This window comes from Carettochelys insculpta, chromosome 20, assembly GCF_033958435.1.
Source record: "Carettochelys insculpta isolate YL-2023 chromosome 20, ASM3395843v1, whole genome shotgun sequence".
In the NCBI taxonomy this organism is placed as follows: Eukaryota; Metazoa; Chordata; order Testudines; family Carettochelyidae; genus Carettochelys; species Carettochelys insculpta.
The window spans coordinates 24,416,769-24,438,253 of NC_134156.1; the positions used below are offsets into that span (position 1 = coordinate 24,416,769).

Genomic DNA, 21,485 nt, shown 5'->3' on the forward strand with positions numbered 1-21,485 from the left:
TAAAATACTGCCAGTTCTTCTCAATTCCTTTCTCCTTCCTATTAGCTTCCCAGGGGATCCTTCCCATCAGCTCTCTCAGGGAGTTGAAGTCTGCTCTTCTGAAATGAAGGGTCTGTATTTTACTGCCCACCTTCCTTCCTTTTGTCAGAATCCTGAAATCTACCATCTTGTGATCGCTGCAGCCCACGTTGCCACCCACTTCTATTTCTCCTCCTAGTTCTTCCCTGTTTGTGAGCAGCAGGTCAAGTTGTGCATGGCCCCGATCAGTTCCTTCAGCCCTTGCACCAGCAAGTTATCCCCAACATTCTCCAAAAACTTCCTGGATTGTCTGTGTGTTACTGTCTCAGTCTCCCAAGAAATGTCTGGGTGATGAAAGTCTCCCATGAGAACCAGGGCCTGTGATTTGGAAGCTGCTCTTAATTGTCTGAAGAAATCCTCATCTACCTAATCTGGTGGCCTATAGCATACGCCAACCACAACATTGCCTCTGTTGCTTCCACTTCTATGTTTAACCCAAAGAGACTCAACTGGCCCTTTTCCCTCCATACCCTGGAGCTCTGAGCAAGTCCAGCCCTTGAAGTGGGTGGGGGAGACAAAACAAAGGGAAGAGGCTCTTCTTTGAACCTGTGAGCATTTGACTCTGTTCGTCTCCTAAAGCCCTAGTCATTTTTTACAAATTGTGCTTGTTTGACCAGCCCAGCTGCTCCCAGAGATCTGGTAACCCAGAAGTCCTGTCTGTACTCTCAGCCTTGTCACTGACTTGCTGCCTGTCCATGGGAAAGTGCCTTCACCTCTGTCAAGGGTTGCTTGCCTCATGCAATGTGCTTTCTTCCCTGGGGTGCCAGTCCCTGACAAAGGGCAGAGTGCTGCTTCTCAAAGCCCAACAGCATTCACTTGTCCAGCAAGAAGTGCCTGTTTTATGCATAATGAAAGACTTATGGGTGCCCATGGCTCTGGCTGCTGGCCACAGCAAAGGGCCTTTTATTGCCCTGTGCGCTGGGTCATCCTGGTTGAGGCAGGCAATAGGGTGGCTTAGACAGTCTCCTTGTCTCCCTTAGCAACATGATCAAGGCGACCTCGAAGGAGGACAGCGAGAGCAGCAGCTTCAAGAAGTGTCAGAAGAATTTTTCCAGCAACAATATAATGCCCTGCAGCAACAACAGCAGCAGCCTGCTCAAGAGGAAGGAGGTGACGGAGGAGGAGGCGGAGAGGTGTGGCAGGGAGCAGAACACAAAAACGGGGGGTGGGGGAGATGCTGCGTGCTGGGGCGGCAGTGGGAAGTCACAAAGCAGACAGTAGGAGACCTGGGGAAGCGGAAGTGAGGTACAGTGCAGAAGTTGGTTGACGGAACAGGTTTTGCCCTTATCTGTGAGTTTGTCTGTGAGCCAGTTCCTCAGCTGGTGGAAATCAGCATGTCACCATTAACTTTTGCCCAGTCTGGGTCTGTGCTTCCTGTGAGCTTGTGTGTTTTGCTCATTCAGAAAGACAGGCTCCTGGGCTAGATCGACCTTTGGTCTGTCCCAGTGTGGCCATTCATATGACTAATTTCCCAGAAACACCTGTCCCCTTGTGGACATATCCATGTGAACAGTGACCCTGTGGGGGAGGTAGTTGGTAACTCCTCAGGCTGTGGGTGTGTAGTCTCTGCCCATGTGCTTGCAGCAGCTTCACTGAGCTGCCTCTTTCTTCTGCAGGTTCATTCATCAGGTTAACCTGGCAGCCGTGACCATCCAGCGGTGGTACCGACGCCACTCGCAGAGGCACAAGACGGGTGCAGCTACTCTTGGGCACTTGTTGGCTTCCAAGAGAGAGGTCTGTCACTGGTCTCCTAGGTGTTCAGTTGGAGCCAGGTCCCCAGTGCAGCACAGCCTTGTGAGACATTGGTGTGCTGCTACCCCTGGAAATAGAGGAAAAGTGGTTTCCCTCAGCCACCCAACCTCCCAGCTGAGAACTGGATAGAGCCTGATGTGTAGCCAGAGGAGCCTGTTGAGATGCATTAGACCCCTCCAGGCTTATGGAGCCAGGGAAGGGGCCCAGCCAGTGAATTTGGGTGGCCCTTGTGGTAGCACAGAGCACTGCTGGTGTGTGGATGGTGAACATTCACATTGACATCCATGGAAATTTAGTTTCCCTGAAAACCAGGCTGCAAGCCTCTGGGGAGTCGTGCCTAGTGTCATTCCCTTCTCTTAGCATAGCTCCAGACACCTAGGTGATTGACAGTTAAGGCAATAGCTCCTGTTGAAGGCTTGAGTTTCCGTGAGGTTGCTGGGCATTCTTCAAGTCCAGGGCAGTGATATCCAGGGTCAGCCTGTTGTGACTCACTGATACCTGGCATGTCATGAAGTGAGGCAGCATCTGCAGCTTTTATACTTCTTTGTGTTTAATTATTTATCTAACTAGGGGAAAAAACCCTGTAGCTCTTGTAAGATTCTATTTTTAAGGCTGTCTCATCAGTGGTTTCAGACCCAACCAGCAGGTGATTGCTTACAGTGTTTCATGAACATGCACCCTCGGGTGGAAGCTCTCTGGACACAGTGTCTCTGAAAAGGGAGGGTTGGGGCAGGAAGCTTCTGGGTCTAGGCCAACCCCAGCCAGGAGGGGAATGTGGTTCCTGTTTCTCTTCTGTGTGCAGCAAATGCTGGCAAGGAGCATCCATAAAGCTCAGTAACAGCCATCTGTGCTTCTGTGAAGGAAAGGCAGCAGCAGCAGCAGCAGCAGCGGATGGAGGAGGCAAACATCCTGGACTTGCAACGGAAGAAGGATGAGGAGAGACAGAGAATCCGGGAGGAGAAGGCCCAGCTGGCCCGGCGAGCTGCCATCCAGGTAAAGATGGAGCTAAAGTGCTCTGAGCAATGGGTTGTTTGGCTCACTTACCAGGAGCCATCCTTGATGTGCATGTGGGGCAAGGGCGAGAAGTTGTTACTCATCTTGTGCAGTAACAGTGGTTCTCCAGTTGGTGTCAGCTTATCTTTGCCTTCACACGGGCATCATGCGTTCTGCCTACGGGGAGAGTTGAGAACTAGATGGAATAGTCCACAGGAATGCAGCGTGGGGTGGGATACAGCACCTCTGCCCTGGCCAGCCGGGAGTCTCTTGCCATTCAGCAGTCTTTGTGAAAGGCTGGTCTGAGTCTAGCTCATGAAGAGCAATCATCCACAATCGAACTGGCTGCCCCACGGCAGAGGCCATGGCTCAGTGGGCCCCAAACACTGGACATCCCTCGAGGGAGGGACCGGTCCCAGCAGTGCAGGCTGAAGTACACTGGCAGGAGACGTTGGCTCTGCTGTGAGTGCAGCATCGGTTTATCTTCCATCCCCCCAATAGTGCAATCTCAGACCCCCACACAGTCTACGCTGGTTACTCCCAGGCCCGTCCTGCAGTGGGAGGCTCAGTCTCTGAGGGCTGCTGTTGCAGCATGGACACATTCATTTGTAAGTGATCTCTGTCTTGCTAGAGGGGACAGTGAGCTCACTAACCCTTCACTGCCTGTTGTGCTAGGCTTAGTGGGCCTCAGCTGCATCTCTCTATTGCTCGTGCTGTTGCCCTCCCAGACCAGCTCTTGATCACACATACTGAGTGATGCAGGGGTTCAACAGCATGGGCTGAGGGGGGCGTTGTGCTGGGCACAGAGCTGACGTCCGTCCCCCATTAAAGGAGCTTCAACAGAAACGAGCCCAAAAGGCCTCTGATGTGAAGCGTCTTGCAGAGGGAGAGCTGCTGGTGGTGAAGGAGAGCAGACGGCTGGGAAGGAAAAAGCCCACTAAGCCGGCCTCTGTGAAGAACGTGAGTCCTGCCAATAGCATCCTGAAAGCCAATAATGCAGGTGAGCGTCTCCCCGAAGTCCTCAAACCATAGCTTCGAGCGCACGTCTCGCCAGCAGCCGAAGGGCTGGGAGAGCTGGGGGCTGGGGTGTGGAAGCTGGAGGGAGGGCCAGGGCATGGGATTATTGCTCTGGGGATGGTGTAAAGAAGTGAATGTTGCTCTGATTCCTACAGATGCAGATTCTTCAGCAGCTGTTGAGCCCAGAGCAGTCTTCCCCCCAGGGCCCGGTTCGGGCAGTGGACGGGATAACATGGGAGAGGACAAACCGCAGGTGGGCTCAGCTCTTCGCTTCGTTCCAAACTCACTGATGCTGGTGCTGGGTTTTGCTCTCTCTCCTCTTGCCCCCATTGAGCCCCTTTCAGTTCTGTGGAGTTCGGTGCAGATCAGCCAGTTCTCAGCCCTTGGCGCAAGAGGCCCCCGGGGTTTTGAGCTGAGGAGGCTTGCAGGAGAGCATGGAAAATGACACAGCAACATGACTCCATTGCTCACCCAGCCTAAGAGATAGGCCTTTCTAAATCCCAGGGCTGCTTATCTCCCTGTTCTGCATCAGGCTGCACTGAGGGCCTGGCCGCCTGTGGCTATTGGAAGCCTGGATTACAAGCTGGGGAGGCCTTGTAAACCATTTTACCATGGGTGGTTTTTCCTCAATTCTTCCCACCCCTTCTTCCCTAGGATGTGAACTCCAGGGAGCTGAGCAGTGAGGAGCAGCAGACAGTAGTCCCTGGGACCAGCAGAGCCCAGTCCAAGGTCACCTTGAATGAGCTTCTGGACACACTCAAATTGCTGGAGGAGGAGCCGGAGCTACTGCCCAAACCCAAGCTCTACAAGAACGACAGATATGCCTGGATAGATGGGGTAATGTCAGGGTTCAGGGTTGAGTAGGACCATCACCTAGACAGACCTGAGCTGTTGCAGGTAGGGAGACTTCTCTCCCAGGGCTTGCTGCCACACAGGGAAGGGTTTGAGTGCTGGGCAGGAGAGAACATAAAAAACCAGCCATACTGAATCAGACCAAAGGTCTGTCTAGCTCAGTATCCTATCTCCAGACAGTGGCTGATGCCAGGTGCCCCAGAGGGGTGGAACATAAGTGATGCATTTCTCTTTTGCTCATTCACAGCTTCTGGCAGCCTGAGACTAGGGACACCATTTCCTGTCCATCCTGGCTAATGGCCGTCAATGGACCTCTCCTCCATGAATGTATCGAGTTCTTTTTTGAGCTGTTCTAGTCTTGGCGTTCACAACGTCCTCTGGCGAAAAGTTCCATGGGTTGTCTGCATTGTGGGAAGGAATACTTCCCTTTGTTTGTTTTTAAATCTGCTGCCTATTAATTTCATTTGGTTACCCCTAGTTCTTGTGTTATGAGCAGTAAATAGCACTTCCTTATTTAATTTACATGATTTTATAGATCTCTGTCATATTCCCCCCACTTAGTCGTCTCTTTGCCAAGCTGATGAAAAGTTTGTCTTAACCTGTCCTCATATGCAACTGTTCCATACTCCTAGTCATATTTTGCCATTTTATGGACCTTTTCCAATGCCAGTATACTTTTTTTGCAATGGGGTGACCACATCCGTATGCAGTATTCAAGGTGTTGGGTATAGCACAGATTTATGTAGAGGAAATGTATTTTCTGTCTTCTTATCTAACCCTTTCTTAATGATTGACAGCGTTCTGTTTGCTTTTTTCACGGCGGCTGCACATAGCAGGGATGTTTTCTGAGAACTATCCTCAATGATTCCAAGATATTGAGTGGTAGCAACTAATTTAGTCCCCATCACTTTATATGAGTAGTTGGGATTGTTTTCCAGTCTGCATTACTTGGCATTTATCAGCACGGAATTTCATCTGCCTTTGTATTGTTGCCCAGTCTCAAGATCCTTTTGGAGCTCTTTGCTGTTTGCCTGGGACTCAACTCTTTTGAGTAGTTTTGTATCATCTGCGAATTTTGACACTTCACTGGTTATCCCTTTTTCCAGGTCACTTACAAATGTGTAATAGGACTGGTCCCTCAAGGGTTGGTCATGGGACCAGCTCTCAACCCCAGAGACACCTCTCTCCATTTTGAAAAACTACCTTTTATACCCACACTTTGTTTCCTCTCTTTTTACAAGTTACCAGTCCATGAGAGGACCTTCCCTTTTATCCCATGACAGCTTACTTTGCTTAAGAGCTTCTGGAGAAGGACCTTGTCAAAGGCTTTCTTAAAATCTGCGTATCCTATATCCATGGGACCCTCCTTGTCCTTGTGCTTGTTGAACTCTCAAAGAATTCTTGACTCTTCCCCAACGAATCATGTTCATCTCTGTGTCTGATAGTTTTGTTCTTTTGGTCATTTAGCCCAGTACCAAAATCAGGCATACCGGCCTGTAATTGCGGGATCACATTGGGAACCCTTCTTAAAACTTGTTGTCACATCAGCTATCCTTCTGTCCCTTGGTACAGAAGCTGATGTAAATAGTAGATTACAGACTACAGTTACTAGTTCTGCAGTTTCACATTCTGAGTTCCTTTAGAACTCTTGGGCAAATGCCAACAGTTCCTGGCGGTTTATGACTGTATATCAGTCTGTTCCAGAAGTCCCCTAGTGACACCTCAGTATGGGACAGTTCCTCAGATTTGTCATTAAAAAAGGTGGCCCAGGTTTGGGAATCTTTCTCACATATTCAGCTGAGCAAACTGATGCAAAATATTCGTTTAGTTTTTCTGCAATGACCTCATCAGCCTTGAGTTCTCCTTTAGCATCTCAATCCTCCGTTACCCTCACTGGTTCTTTTGCAGGCTTCCTGCTTCTAATGTGCGTTTTTAAAAAAAAAACAAAAATTGCAATCACTTTTTGAGTCTTGGGCTAGTTGTTCTTCAAATTCTTTTTCTGGCCTTCCTCTATTCTATATTTTAGAGAGTTTGTCTGTGAGCCTGTCTGTGTCTCTGTCCATCTGTGTGTCTGTCTGTTCAAGAACTCCTCCCAAGTGGTAAGACCTAGGATCACCACAATCAGTATGCTGCTGTCTCTTATCACTTAAAACAGGATGAGGGTTTGGTTGTGGTAGGACAATCGTGCCTGGAATCCAACTGTTTCTCATGAAACAGAAAGGGAGGGCTCTCATAGCAGGGATGGTTAGGTATTGACCACAGGGGGCCTAGGCCAGCCATGGGGAGCCACCGGCTGGGAAGTGCCTGACTCCTGTATCCTCCGCCTCCTGCCCTTAGCTTCCACAAGGACCCAGCAACGCAAGGTACAGCTGCTAGTGATTTTGTATTTACACTTCACTTGCCAGAGTTTATGCTCCTTTCTGTTTTCCTCAGTGGGATTTAACTTACAATTTTAAGCCTCTTATTGTTTCTTTTGCTTTGTTGTTTAGCCATCACAGCACTTGTTTGGTTTCACTCTTGTTTTAATTTGGGGTGTGCATTGAAGCTGAGCTTCTCTTACGGTGTCTCTAGAAAGTTTCCATGCAGCTTGCAGGGATTTCACTTTCAGCCCTGTGCCCTTTCATTTCTGTTTAACTTCTTCTTTTCTGTATATCTCCCTTCTCTGAAATTAAATGCTACACTATTGGATAGCTGTTGTGTGTTCCCTGCCACAGGGATGTTATGTTTAAATTATATTATGGTTACTCTTACCGAGCGGTCCAGCTGTACTCACCTCTTGGACCCGATCCTGTGCTCTGCTTATGACTAAATCAGGAGTTGCCTCTCCTCCTGTGGGTTTCAGAACTAACAGCTCCAAGAAGCTGTCATTTAACATATTGAGAAACTTGATCTCTGAACTCCGTCCTGCGGTGATGTGCACCCAGTCAGCATCGGAACAGTGAGCCATGGAGAAAAGCAAATGCCCATGAAATGTTGTCATTTCCAACTGTGACTCTGGGAGTATCAGTCAGGGACAAGGTGGCCTTTGGCCTGGCTGGGGAACTGGAGCGTGCATGGCCTGTTCCCCACCCCTCAGGAGCAGCAAAGCCTTGCAAAACTCTTCTCTCAACCAGCTGGTGCTTGTCCAGCGATGCGAGCATGTCCATATGAGGACTAGCCATTAGGGGGCAATGGAAGAATTCAGTTCCATTGGTACCAACTGGTTTCTCACTGGCTGCCTTATCTTCCAAGCGGTCTCTGCTCTGCTGTGGCAAAGCACTGCTCCCTGCAGGCTGCTGTGTCCGTTAATGTAATGCATCTTCTCCCTGGGCAGGAGGTCGACTCCAATTCCTTGACTGCTGATAACCTGGAGAAGTTTGGAAAGCTGAACCATTGCCCCGGCGTCCCTGGAGATGGGGCTCTCCTCTCAGAAGCCAAGCTCCAGAGTATCATCACCTTCCTGGATGAGATGGAAAAGTCAGAGCAGGAGCGGCCCAGGTCCGCTGCCTCTGTCACTCAGCAGGAGGTGAGCAGCAGGGCCACATGGTAGATTAGCACCCAGACTCTGTGTGGAGTGGGAGCCGGCCAGCTGACTGCTCTCAGAAAGAGAGCCTGTCCCAGTGACGTGAGCTCAAGGTAATGGATATCAAAGTCTCTACTGGAATAGGGGAAGCCACCGAGGTCTTTGGACCATGTTCCCCCACATCTTGTTGTTCTCTTGACTCCTACGGAATACTCTGGGCTGGCAGAGCATCCCCAAAAGTTGTGGTCTTGGGCAAGTGGGGAGCCGGGGTGTGGATTTTGGGGCACAAATTGGAATACATCATCTGCTTTCTCCGTTCCAGGAGGTTAGCAAGTGACTTGTCCTGGAAGCTGACGGCTGGCATTCCAGAGCACATTGCGGGGACCCGACAATACAGTGGCTGAGTTCTTTCTGCCACTGGAGACCTGGGTGCACATGTGGCGGGGAAGAGGGGGCCTCCTGATCCCACACTGAGCTGTGTCCAGCTGTGGTGGTGATGCTGGTTTCCTATCCCCAGGGAGTCTTGTCTGAAGAGGAGGTGGCCCACCTGGAGCAAGCTTCAGCTGCAGCCACAGAGGTCACCAGCTCCATTGTGAGGCTGAAACTGGAGGTGGAGGAGAAGCAGCGAGCAATCACCCTGCTGCAGACTGCTCTGGTGCGTAGCCCAGACATTTACCATCCTGTGAGGGGAGTGAGGGCCATGGGACCTGAGCACTCTATCAAAGAGAGGGCAGCTGTGCCATGCCCCGCTTCACAGGGCGATCATTTAGCCTTGCTATGTAGCAACAATAGGGTGGGACCACCGTCCTCTCCATCATGGTGCCAAGTGGATGTGGAGGGGCCAGAGGGATGGCTCCTCCTGAGCTTGCATGAGCTGAGCCATTGGCAGTGATTCAGGAAAGCTGAGCTGGGGAGCTGTACGTTCCCCCGTGGGAGACTTCTGAGCCTTCTGTGTGCTGCCAAAGTACCCATCAGCATCAGTCACCCTAATGGGAGCTGCTTGGGTCTTTGGCCACGGTCCTCGTTCAGCCTGTGACCTTTCAGGAAGCGGACGTGAGCTAGCATGCAGGGCTGCTCCCTTTCCAGCCCCTTAGCCCCCCGTCCAGTCTGAGCTCTGCTCCTGGTCTCTCCCCCCGTCCCCTCACAGTGGGGCTTGGCAGCCCCAGGAGCTAGAATGGCGGCTTTCCACCCTGTGGCTTGTGGGCAGGACAGGCACCGTTCCCAGTCCCTGCCCTACGTGCCCGTCAGAACTAACGCCAGTCCTAGCTTTGTGTGGGCCACTCTCCCTAATGTTCTAAAGCTATTTCCCCTTCGCCTGACAGGCACAGCAGCGGGAACTGACCGTGCGGCATGTTAGAGAGACTGAGAAGGAGCTTAGCCACCAGCTCCAGCTGCAGAGAGAGCAGTACGAGGCTGCTATCCAGAGACACCTGGCCTTCATCGACCAGGTGAACTCTCCTCTGGGCGGGACGCTTTCGACTCCCAAGCCAGGAGCCCCTCCTCGCACCGCTCCAGTGTTCCTTGCGCTCTCCTTCAGTTACAGTCTCTTCCCAAAATCCCTTGTGCTTGGGTGTGAGGAGGGGCCCTGCTTCCCATTCTCCAGCAAGGGGCTGCCTGGCCTTGAAGAAGGGAGGGGAGCAGGTTCCTGTACCAGCCTTCAGAGTAGTTCAAGGCTGCTCTGCTGACTAACTTGCAGTTCGTGCCCCTGATGTAGGGCTGGGTCCTGAGCGGGGCGATCTAACCTGCCCCCACCCTCCCTCTCAGCTGATTGACGATAAGAAGGTTCTGAGTGAGAAGTGCGAGGCGGTGGTGGCAGAGCTGAAGCTGGTGGACCAGAAATACACCAAGAAGATTGCCCAGCTGCAGGAGCAGCATGAGCTGGTGAGGAGTGGAGGAGGGCGGGTTTTTTGGAGGGAACCATCACAGTGGAAAGCAAGCAGAGGCAGCGCACAGTGTGTTGTCTCCAGCTTACACGGCTTCTTAAGCTGGAGCTGAGCAGGTCCTGGCTGCCTCCCCTGCTGAAAGCAGGAGAGCTTGGCATCCCCAGGAGAGGCATCTCCTGCGGCATCCAAGGTGGTACCGGTCTGAGCCTAGCCATGAGGCACATTGCTACCAGCTTCTGTCTGACTGCCTGGGGCTGCTGCCGGATGCTGGAGCCCAGCCTGGCTGCTCAGCTGGAACTGGAGCAGGGGCACATGATGGATAGCTGCTGCTATCAGGCTGCTGAGGATGATGTTTCCTGACCGAGGTCAGGCAATGGCAGCAACTTCCTGAACCTGCTGGGCAGCGTGGGAGAGGCCTCATTCTTCGTGGAGGGAAATGCTCAGCCCCAGCAAAACCTTCCTCTGCAGAAGAATTAGATTGCGACCCCCACTTCCTGCTCTATCTAGTGGCCTGTTCCGAGGCTGGGACTGCGCAGGGCCTGAGGGAGGTGGGGCTGTAACAGCCTTTGGAGAATCCTAGGAGGGAGTGATGGCAGAAGGCCTCTGATACCTAAGCTTGGCGTCCTCCCTCCCTGCCACCCTCCAGCAGCCCATCCATCTTCTGCTGGATGCTGCCTGGTCAGAAGGAAAGTTCATCCCATGCGTTCCTTAGCCCAGGTCTTATCTGTGCCTCACTTGCTGTGTGCTGGTTGAACAGAGCAGCAGCTCAGCTTCTCGCCTTAGTTAGGGAGAGTTTCTAGCCTCATTAGCCAGTCTCAGCAGCTCTGGACTGACCCCTTGCAGGGTTGCACAGTCCCTCCCCCCACCCAGCCTTGACAGTGGACCTTCATTTGGGCCTGCAGCAGCACCTCCTTTTATGCCTGTAGCCCCTGCCAGGGCCCAGACCTACCAATGAACTGCAGTCCGGACCGAGCGCCCCTCCTGCTGTTTATTTCCTAGCACTGCACAGAGCAGACGCACCATTGGCACCAAACTGTGGCCACTGTGTCGTAAGCAGACAGAGAAACTAATCCCAGACCCAAACTTGTTTCACTTGTTTGTAAGGCGGAGTTTGGGTCCAGCTGGGAGGACAGGCATGTGCGCTTGTGCTTTGCAGAGTGGGCTGACCTGGCCCAGCAGCTCTTATGGATGTGGGGCTCATAGAGCAGCAGTGCTTAGTACCGACCAGAGTCTAGACGTGGGAAGTGAGGGGGCAATACAGAGAGCAAGCCAAGGGCTCCTGCAGCGTTCGGCCCCACATGCTCCTCTGACCCTATGTCGCCACAGTATCTGAACACCTCCTGGTCTTCAATGCATCTACCCTCACGGGTCCCTATGCGCAGCAGGCCCGGACTGTTAGCCTGTGTGCAGAGCGGGGCTGAGAGACTGGCCGTCTCACCTGAGGTCGCACAGGAGACCTGTGGTGGAGCAGGGGTTCAGCCCAGGCCTCCCAAGCCACATGCTGCGGCCCAGCTCCTGGGCCATTCTTTGTGCGATGGGTTAAATTCCATCTCCGCTGCCTTAAGGCCAGTCGAGTTGCAAAGCAGGCAGGAGCCCCTCCTCCTCTGTGCACTTTTCAGAGCTACAGGTTTTGCCCCAGCTAGTGAGGCTGTTCCTTTCCGCTAAGCCAGACACTGCTCTGCCTGCTTCCCAAGGCAGATGGGTGACTGAGCACATGGTGCTTTCATCCGGGCCCCCTGCCCCTTCACGCTTCCCGCAGCCAGCGAGCCAGAAGCCCAGTTATGATTCCCGCTCGCTCCTCTGGCCTTAGACCAGCTGTGATAGTCTTTACTGCTGCTAGGCAGATGATGCCTGCCCAGCACTGTCCACAGAGGAGCTAACCTGCGTGGCTGCACCTTCCTGCTATCACCACAGCCCCCGCTGGGGTTCTGCTCCCACAGGCTCTTTCACTTGACATGCTGTTGTGTGTCCTTTCCTCTTTCCTTCACCTCCCCAGTCTGGCCCGTTTGTGTGAGGTAAATCAGGTCTTTGCTCTGTCTGGCTGACCTGGAGCTGCCGCTTTCACTACCGGTGAAAGCATCAAGATGGTAATAGACAAACCCTTGCAGCTTGTCACAGGTTATCAGCAGTAACAGCCACAGTCATGCTGCCTCCCTGCACCATCGCCTGGGGGCATGGCCTTGGGAGCCCTCGGAGCAGCGTGGTGTAAGGAAGGCATGAGAGCCGCGCTTCTGCCTGGGGCTCAGGCTGCTGGAGGAAGGACAGAAAACATCCCCTTTAGCAGAGCTCTGGGGCATTGCAGAGCTGCTATGGATTCATCAGTGAGGCTGCCGCTGGCTGTCCCCCTGCTGTAGCCCCTGTGCTCCTGTCCTGAATCAGGGACTTGGATAATCAAGTACTCGTAAAGACGCCCCAGCAGAAAGCAGCACTCTGTACGTGGCACTGCAGGCCGGAAACGACGTGCCCACAGATGTGTGTGTGCCCCTCTCTGTCGCCTGGATTTGCCTTAAACTGCTGCTCCAGCTGGGGCACTCCTTTGTCTGTTACTTTTAGCAGATGCATTTTCAAGGGCTTCCTGCTGCAGCAGGTAACTCCCCTGTGGGCCCAACTAAAGAGTAGGGTAAAGGCACAGGGACGGTGTGTCTGCTTAGCTGTGGGTGGGGGGCATGTTAGGGCTGCGGCTCTCCAGGTTGAGCATGTGAAGCAAAGTCCCTTCGCCCTTGCCTGGTGTCAGTGACTTTTCTCTCCATTGGGAAGTGGCCTTCGCAAGTAGTTTTATTGTCTGCCATCTTGTCCCTGAAGTTTGACATTTGGCTCCAAACAGGAGATCAAGAAACTGAAGGAGCTGATGAGTGCGACTGAGAAAATCCGCCGGGAGAAATGGATTGACGAGAAAACCAAGAAGATCAAAGAAATCACTGTGAAAGGTACAAAGGGCGCCTCTCTCTGCTGAGCCGTGAAAGCCAGGCCCTTTTATGGCCCCTTCCCCCCAATGGGCTCCCTGCCCAGAACGAGCTGCTAACACTTCACTCAAGAGTCACTCTTCTGCTTGGGCATTTTCTGCCTCTTGCGGTCCTCAGGCGAGAACAGGAGCAGCACTCGCCTTTTCTGCTCCAGTCTTGGAGGGCTCGCTGGGTTTGTCTGTGTGCCTGAACATCCAGGAGTCATGTGGCACCTGAACAACTAAACTGCTTTATTTGGGCATGAGCTTTCCTGGGCAAATACCCACTTGGTCAGGTGGATTTGCACTGCAGGCATCTGGTGAGGTGGGTCTTTGCCCACGAAAGCTCACACCCAAATGAATCTGTTCAGTCTTTGAGGCGTCACAGAGCTCCTTGTTCTGCTGCAGCTTCCTCATGCGAGGCCATAACTCGCTGCTCTGGCCTCCCAGCTGCCTGTCCCTAGAGAGGCTGTGAGGTTCTGGTGCTGAGAGCAGGCTCCTCGGAGCAGGTGCCCCTGAGTGGGGTGGGAAGAGTGAGGGAGTGCTGAGGGCGCAGTCCATGCACTGGCCAGGACTTTGAGGCTGCCCCACCATTGTGCTGAGCTTTGTCTTTCCCTTCTGAAGCTCAGCTGGGCGGTAGCAAGGAAGGTCCCCTGCTGGTTTTGTCCTTTGTTCCAGCCCTTGCTAAGTACGGCGCAGTCATTGTCAACAAAGCATTAGCAGGTAGAGATGGGAAAGCCCTGTTAGCTCGGGCAGCCCTTTCTCTGAGGGCTGTGCAGGCTCTTCTTACTGCACTTTCTGGGGCCTTTGGCTTTCCTGTCACCGCTCCTTCTTCCTGCCTCCCAGGCTGTGTTTTTCCTGGAGCTGGCGAGAAGGTGACTGGCTCTTGCTCCTCTTAGTGTCAAGGACAGTGACTTTGTGGGAGCTTCCCCCACCTCGCCCTTGCCGAGTAACACTGCTGTGCTTGGTGCTGCGTACGACCTGCAGCCGGTCCCTGCCCCAGGCCATTTACACTGCAGCTTTCAGTTAGGTACAGCATAGTGTGTTTTATCAGGTTCCCTGTGGGCATGATGGAGGGACTCTGAGCTTTCTCCATCAGCACTAGGGGAACTTCAGTCCTGAAGCTGGAGAGCCTGAGTAGCTGCCCCTGCCTTAGCTGCCAGTCCTATCTCCAGTCCTTGACGTGAGAACTAGCCACTGACAGAGCCGTTGCTTGTCTTCAAGGACGTTGGTCTGAGATCGGGGCTGGGGAACTGTTGCACTTGGAGACCCCCATTACCCGAGCTGTCCTTCCCCATGAGTGTTACCTGCTCAGTACCCTTTCCCTGCCTTGACTCCCCTTCAGGGCTGGAGCCTGAAATCCAGAAGCTAATCGCCAAACACAAGCAGGAGATCAAGAAACTGAAGACGCTGCACGAGGCAGAGCTGCTGCAGTCGGACGAACGGGCAGCCCAGCGCTACGTCCGCCAGGCGGAGGAGCTGCGTGAGCTCCTGGAGCGAGAGAAGGAGGAGCAGGGCCAGCGGGAGAGGGAGCTGGCCAGGCAGCGGTGCGTAGGGACCCAGAGGAGGGGACGGAGTTTTACACTGGCTCCTTCCCGTCTGCCTCTGTCCCGTGCTGGAGGCCGAGGGGGCGGGGGAGATAATCACCCCCTGGTCCGGATGGGAAACATCTGTGCCCCACCACTGGGGTAAGCTAGCACCTGCTGGCCAGGCAGTTCCAGTGTCCCAGCCACCGGTGAGCTGCCAGCATCCCAGCAAGGGCTCCCCACCTCCCCCCAGCCTGTGACCTGCTGGTGGCATTCGGCTGCAGAAGCTGCTTCCCCGCGAGGGCAGCAGGCAGGGAGACGCAAGCTGCCTGCAGAGCCAGGGTGGTGTAATGGGACGGGGCTGGGGGAGCCAGGGGAGGAAAGGGGCTCTGCGGATGAGCCGCGGTAGCACTCACAGAACCCTAGAGGCACCGCACGGTGAGGGCAGGCGAGTTGCCCGAGTGGCTCCTTTCGCCTTTGCAGGTACGAGAAGCACCTGGAGCAGGAGGAGCAGGCTCTCCAGCAGCAGCGCCGCAGGCTCTACAGTGAGGTCGCTGAGGAGAAGGAGCGGCTCAGTCAGCAGGCAGCCAGGTGAGAGCAGCCGGCTGCTGAGCTGGAGCTTGGGCAATGGGCTCTCCCTTGCACCACCCAGCTCCTCTGGGCCACTGGAGGCAAATGCCCATGTCTGGCCAGTACCAGCTCTTCCCGGCTCAAGGGACCAGTTAGAACTGTATTCAGTCCAGCAGGAGTGTGAACTTGGCCGAATCCTGTCTCCTCCAGCTGCCCCCAGGCCTCTCCAGGTCTGCTGTTCCATTGGTGTCACTTGGGGCGTTCAGTGGGGGCAGTTGCTCCATGCGGTCGCAAGCATGCCACAGGAGGTTGCCTGGAGAGCTGCTCAGACCCTGGCTGAGGGAGCTTGGAGGAGAGGCCAGCTCTGAGGCTCTTCCCACTGTGCCTCCTGGGGAGCGGAGATGCCTGGTTCCTGCTCCCCAGGTTTGTGGGCACAGAATGGCCCTCTAAGCCAGCTGCTGGAATGGGCTGGGAGCTAGTGGCTATAGTCAGGGCTCTCACATAGGAGCAAACATTGCTGGGCCTAGGGAAAGTGGGGCTGGCTTTTTCTGGGGAGATGGCGCTGTGAGAGCTGGAAGGGACCAGGGTGGGTCCCTGATGCCGGGTGAGATTCCTGCTGGGTCCAGTGGGGCTGCCAGCACACTGGGCGGTGGTCTGGCCGGGGCATTGCCACCATGACCTGAGCGCGCTGGTCTTGTGTCCGGCAGGCAGAGAGCAGAACTGGAGGAGCTGAGGCGGCAGCTGGAGGAGAACAGCTCTGTAGTTACCAAGGCACTGAAGGAGGAATACGAAAAGGGGAAAGAGGAGCAGGAGAGACGGCACCAGGTCTGCCCCCCATCCCACCATATGGGCTCCTTCTCTAGCTGTAGGCGGAGACTAGCCTGTGGGTGCCCTGAAGCTGGCTCGTTCGTAGACTGAAATGTGCTGCACCCCACACTTCCCTGATCCACATTCCTGCAGTACAGTGCAGGGTGCTGACTGCCCCCTGGAAGGGCAGCTGGGCATCGCCCGGCCGTCTGGGGTGTATGGGGCTCCCTTGAACGGGTTTCTCACCCTCCTTCAGGCAGAGGTGCAAGTGCTGAAGGACAGGCTGGAGATTGAGAAGCAGGCGTGGGAGGCCAGCTACGTGAAAAAGGAGGTAACCGCGCTCTCGGCTGTGAATGTGGAATATGCAGGTGCAGAGTCAAAGCTGTTGCCATGACCCTATCATTGTCCAGCATTAAACAGTGCCCATCTGGGTATGCAGAGACGTGAGCTTGCCGAGTGCCCTGATAAACCCGCCCTCAAACGGCCTTTTAACCTGTTAATGGTACAAAAGAGAGAATACTGTGAAGACCTTTTGAAATGCAAAGGGTTGAGTAGAGCTGTCAGTATGACACCAGCCCTTGTTCCCTTTGCGTTTAGCGGGAGGGAGACTTTCTCTGATCTAACAGTCGGTTAGATGCTTTAAAGTTGCTGATGACTGTCTTTGGGGACAAGAGATGTCGTTTGTTGAGGTGGGCTGGAGCTGGCGCTGCTGGGCCTGTTAAAAATCAAACCCATGTCCTAGAAGACAGGAAAAATATCCACGAAAGGAAAGAGAGAAGAACAGCAATGACAGAAATTCAGCTGCAGTCTCTGGTGTTAACTTTCAGCTGTAACTTCACTCCTGGAAAAACGCAGGGCCAGCCCACAGTTCGATCAGCCACCCTGAGACCTGGCAAATTCACACCAGTGTTTGGAATGTTTAGGGTGTGAATTTCGCTGCCTTTCTGCTTACAAGCTCTCAGCACTGTTGCAAAATATACTGTCCTGGCTGGCTAAGCTAGATGGGGGTTAACAAAGAGAGAAATAATGTAGGAAAGGAACCCCCAGCGTGAGGGAGGACAGAGAGAGTCTCACGTCCCAGGTGGTGGTCAGGCCTCAGCTGGAGCCAGGAGAAGTGGTGATGTCACCTGGGCCCTGCTCTCTAGCCAGGCTTGTTCAGGATGTTTCTCAGGATTAGAGGGGAAAAGGAGATGGTTCAGAGTCACAGGAGAGGCTCATGCCTTCCCCTTCTTTGAGTGCCGGTGCAATGGCAGTACCCCCCACATCTCGTCTGGGGAACGTCAGAGAGATCTGGTGGGCGGAGAAGCCCATGCTCTCATTCTGTCCCCCAGTTAGGCTTGAATTCCAACACACAATTTCCAGTCTCACGGCGTTCTTGTTCATCAGACACGATCTTAACGCGGTCCTTGAGGAGAGTCAGGCAGCCCTTTGGGTCTGGACTGATTGTCTTGCTGTTGCACCTTTCCCTGTCTGCGTTCGTTGTCCTTGGATAGTAAAATACCCTATGAACTGTCACTTTCCACAGCTGTGCTCGCAGGTAGGGTAAATGTGCAGGCCCAGTGATTACAGTGTGGATTTTTTACCACCTGAGCCCATGTCTGCCTCTGTGCCCAGGAGGCCTGGCTGCTTGCCCGGGAGCGGGAGCTCAAGGAGGAGGTGAGGAAAGAGAGGGACACAGAGATCGAGCTGGTCATCCAGCGCCTGGAGGCTGACATGTCATCTACCAAGGAGGAGTGTGAGAGGATGGCAGAGAACAGGTAGGAAGGGACCAGGCAGCCGCAGAGACGTACTGTGTCTGTGGGAGGGAACCCTGGTGCTTCTTGGCCCCCATTCCAGTTGTCTGGAGTCTCTGTGTCTGGGCCCATCTGTCCATGCCAAGACCCTGCCAGTGGCACATGGGAGGATCCCCAGGGCTCCGTCCTTCCCCAGAGTAGCGCGGGGGTTCAGTGAGTGACGGTTGTGCAGAGCCCTGGCCCAGGCAAGGCACGCTGTTGTAAGCAGTGGAAATTACAGCTCTGGTACTCATGTCTGAGGAACTCTTCCACTTCTGCTGCCTGATTTCTCTGACTTCAGCCTGAAATTGTGTGCCTGGTTTGTGCCCACGTCTCATGAGCGCTTGCGCCACTGGCTGGCATGCACCTGTGGTGCCTGTGCATAAAAGCCCAGTTTGCCTTCACTTGGGTGTGCCACGTGATCTCTGTTAATTATGGAGAGAGCAGCCAGCACGCAAGAAGGTTTGTACGTCAGGTGCTTCACGGCAAAGCAGATGCTGCCCTCCCCTGTCTGTGCCCGCTTCGAGGGAAGGACTGAATGAACCAGAAGTGATTGCAGATGATCTTTCTGATATGTTGGGCATTTCTCTGTTGGGGCTTTCCCACAATGCCATGCAGGTGGCTGAGGCTGCCTCTGGGTGTGAAGTATCAGAGGGGTCGCCATGTTAGTCTGTATCAGCAAGCTCAACGAGCAGTCCTCTGGCACCTTATGGCTAATGTCTATAAGGTGCCACAAGTCTATAAGGTGCCACAGGACTGCTCGTTTTCTTTGGGTGTGGAAGTTCTTAGTTTGACTTCTTCAAAGCTCTGAAGATACCCACACCCCACCAGATTCCCTTTGGGGTCTTTCTTACCCAGTGTCTTTGTCTGCCCCGTATTCTTGGACATTCTCTGTAGTTTAAAGGTAAGAAGCTAAGAATGGCTGGAAGGAAAAGGTTTTGCACCCAGTGTGCGATTAGCCTGCGGAACCCACTGCCACAGGACGTTAAGGCCAATAACTTAACATGATTCAAAAAGGGATGGGGCATTTCTGTAGAGCTCGAGAACCTCTTTGGGGCTGGGCTGTGAACCACTTGCTGAAGGTTTAAGCTGATTGCTAACCATCTGAGACCCACTGGGGGGTGAAATTATCCCAGATCTGCTATGGAGCTCTTACACCTTGCGAGTGGTGCTGGCTGGGGCGGGGACACAGGTGGACCTCAGCTCTGATCCAGACTGGCCCTTCCTTTGGTCCCCCCCGCCCCCAGGATAAAAAGGGTCCGAGAGAAGTATGAAGCGGAGCAGCAGGAGCTGGAGCGGGCTGAGCGGAAGCTGCTGGAGCGCTGCAGTGAGCTGAAGGGGCGGCTGGTTGAGCTGGAGGGCGAGAACATGCGCCTGCAGAGCCTAGTGAAGCATAAAGAGCAGGAGGTGGAAGACATCAGGAAGGTGGGTATAGGGTAGGAGTTCTGCTGCCAGGCGTGTGGGATGCTCTCCAGTGAGCCCCTCTCTCTGCACGCTGCCTTGCCTCGCGCTGCGCTTGCCAGGCATGTGCTGTGCCCATCGGCACTTGGCCTCTCTCCTCCCCTGCAGGTGAAGGACCAGCTGGCCAAGGAGAGGAGCAGCCTGTCAGAGGTGATTCGCCAGGAGTTTGCTGACAGGCTGGTGGGGACGGAGGAGGAGAACAAGCGGCTGAAGGCCGAGATGGCGGAGCTGAGAGCCCGCCAGCGCTTGGAGCTGGACAGGATAGGGCGGGACAAGGATGAAGAGCTGGAGGAGGTTCACAGGAGGTGAGGGCTGAGCCCATCCTCCCTGGCACGTGGGTTCACCAGGTGCAAGATAGAGGTTTGGAGGCTGCTGGAGCCCCAAGGGCTGTGTGTACCAGAAGTGAGTGATCTCTCCGTGCTGTCTGCTGCACTGTGCTGATCCCTCTGTGCCAGCTCTGTGACACTGGGAATATGCGTCTGGGAGCCAACGGGGCTCTGCTCGAGGGACCTGCAGATGCTCTGGCTGGTGTGGTGGTGTAGATGTTCCTGCCCGGAGAGGGCAGAGCTGTACAGATGTGCTGCTGCTCATTGTGATTATCCAGCTGCTCACAACACTCCTGGATTATCCCTGGCCTACAATCAGCTTATGGCGGGCGCTGCTGGAGATAGAGCCATTCCACGCCACCCCGAGCAGACCTGCCTGTCCAGAGCTCGTGCTCCAAAGATGGCAAATCACAGCGCTGGGAATCTGGCCGGAGGGCAATAGAAGAGCGGGTCCGTAGGTGGTCCTGTTGTCAGGGAAGGATGGGAATTCTGGGGCAGAGTGAGCCCTCTGCTTGGGGGTGGGGGGGAGCCTGCTGCTCCGTCAGGCCAGGGGTGAGAGAGATGGGATGTTCCCTGGAGAGAGTGGCCCTTGGACAGCAGCATGCATGGAGCATTGTCGTCACTGGAATTCCTGGGGCTGGCTGCAGGCATTGTCCTTTCTGCTGTGTGGTTTTTAAGTGCACTCGGGTCTGGGGATGAGTGGGTGTGGTGTGCTGGTGACTGGCCCAGCCCCTCAGCATCTCCTCGCTGTCTCTTGTGCTCTCGTTGAGGGAGAGTGGCCGTGTGGTAAGGCACAAGACAGAGTCAGGAGATCTGGTAGCAGTTCCTGCTGTAACAGTGGCTCTGCACGAGACGTTTCCCCTCTCAACCTGCTGGCTTCCCTACCATGCATCCAACAGTGAGCCTCAGTGACTTCCCTGCAGGGCGAGGCTGCAGCACAGACCAGCTCTGCCTGAGCTCCCCAGGCCAGCGCTCTGCGCTGCATAAAATTGCTTGGGAAAGGCAACACGATTTGGCTCTAGGAAGTCTGTGACAGGCTGCTGGCAAACTGCCAGGGGAGCATGACTAGGACCTGAAATCGTTTGAAAACGAAGCGAGGTACTTAGGGTTGAAGTTGTCTCAATGCAGTTGCGGTAATTTCACACAGTGAAATTTCCACTTCCTTCTCAGTATTGGTAGCAACTTCCAGCCCCCACACCAGCACGAGGGTTTTAATGTCTGTTCCCTGTTGCCTGCTTGTCCATGGAACAGGCTCCACCCGAGGGTGCAGGGGTCCCAGGAGAAGAGAGGGGCTGCTGTGACCTCAGCAGCGCCTGTCGTTGGCTGCTGCTGTGCTGAAATCCCAGCCGTGTGGCAGGCCTCCGGCGTGGTTTTGGGGACATGAGGGACTCAGACGTGTCTCCTTTCACCCTGTGCAGAGTGAAGTTGGCCATCGTGAAGAAAGAGGAGACGGTGAATGTTCTTCGGAAACAGTACGAAGTAAGTGTCCCTGGGGCAGGAGCCCTGGTGCTGCTTGCCATCGCCTGGGGGACTGTCTGTGCCAGGCTCGCTGGCACTATTTCCTTCCCTCCTTGTGCCCCTTCTGCTGTGTCTAACCTTGGCTCCCTCTGCTGTCTTGTTGTTTACTCCAGGCGGCTGTGAAGCGGGCAGAACACCTGGAAGCCTTGCTATTGCAACAGCAAAAACAGCTGCAGGCTACCAAATAACAGCCCAGCCGCCTGGGGGCTGTTACCCTGCTGCAGGATGGCAGGACCGAGGGCTTCTAGTTTCCAGAAAGAAATGGCACAGTGTGGGTCTGTGCTCCCTACCTGCGTGGGCGCGGGGCTGGAAGTGGAGTCCCCCTTCCTACTGTGCAGTTCTCTTTTCGCAGACTCCGTTACTTGTGCCTAAGCTGGCTCCGTGCGGGAGAGGGCTTGTGTGTGGTATTTTAACAGTAAACTGCATGCGTGTTTCTAAAGAACGTCTGGGCTGTGGCTGCTGGGGGCGGGCAGGTGCTGGAAGCGCG

At 54.4% G+C, this 21,485-nt stretch overlaps 1 protein-coding gene across 1 annotated transcript in view; it reads left to right on the plus strand.

The window, feature by feature from the left end:
- Positions 1-21,440, plus strand: part of CEP131 (centrosomal protein 131) — a 32,555-nt gene extending 11,115 nt beyond the window's left edge. The window contains exons 8-27 of the mRNA XM_075014239.1: positions 1,059-1,211; positions 1,695-1,812; positions 2,692-2,823; positions 3,655-3,823; positions 3,996-4,093; positions 4,495-4,677; positions 8,006-8,197; positions 8,712-8,849; positions 9,517-9,642; positions 9,959-10,075; positions 12,902-13,004; positions 14,364-14,565; positions 15,028-15,135; positions 15,822-15,939; positions 16,178-16,252; positions 17,536-17,678; positions 18,941-19,118; positions 19,263-19,459; positions 20,899-20,959; positions 21,112-21,440. Of these exons, the coding sequence (XP_074870340.1) occupies positions 1,059-1,211; positions 1,695-1,812; positions 2,692-2,823; positions 3,655-3,823; positions 3,996-4,093; positions 4,495-4,677; positions 8,006-8,197; positions 8,712-8,849; positions 9,517-9,642; positions 9,959-10,075; positions 12,902-13,004; positions 14,364-14,565; positions 15,028-15,135; positions 15,822-15,939; positions 16,178-16,252; positions 17,536-17,678; positions 18,941-19,118; positions 19,263-19,459; positions 20,899-20,959; positions 21,112-21,186 (2,686 nt within the window). The 3' untranslated portion in view covers positions 21,187-21,440. The remainder of the gene's footprint in view (positions 1-1,058; positions 1,212-1,694; positions 1,813-2,691; positions 2,824-3,654; positions 3,824-3,995; positions 4,094-4,494; positions 4,678-8,005; positions 8,198-8,711; positions 8,850-9,516; positions 9,643-9,958; positions 10,076-12,901; positions 13,005-14,363; positions 14,566-15,027; positions 15,136-15,821; positions 15,940-16,177; positions 16,253-17,535; positions 17,679-18,940; positions 19,119-19,262; positions 19,460-20,898; positions 20,960-21,111) is intronic.
- The last annotated feature ends 45 nt before the right edge of the window (positions 21,441-21,485 follow it).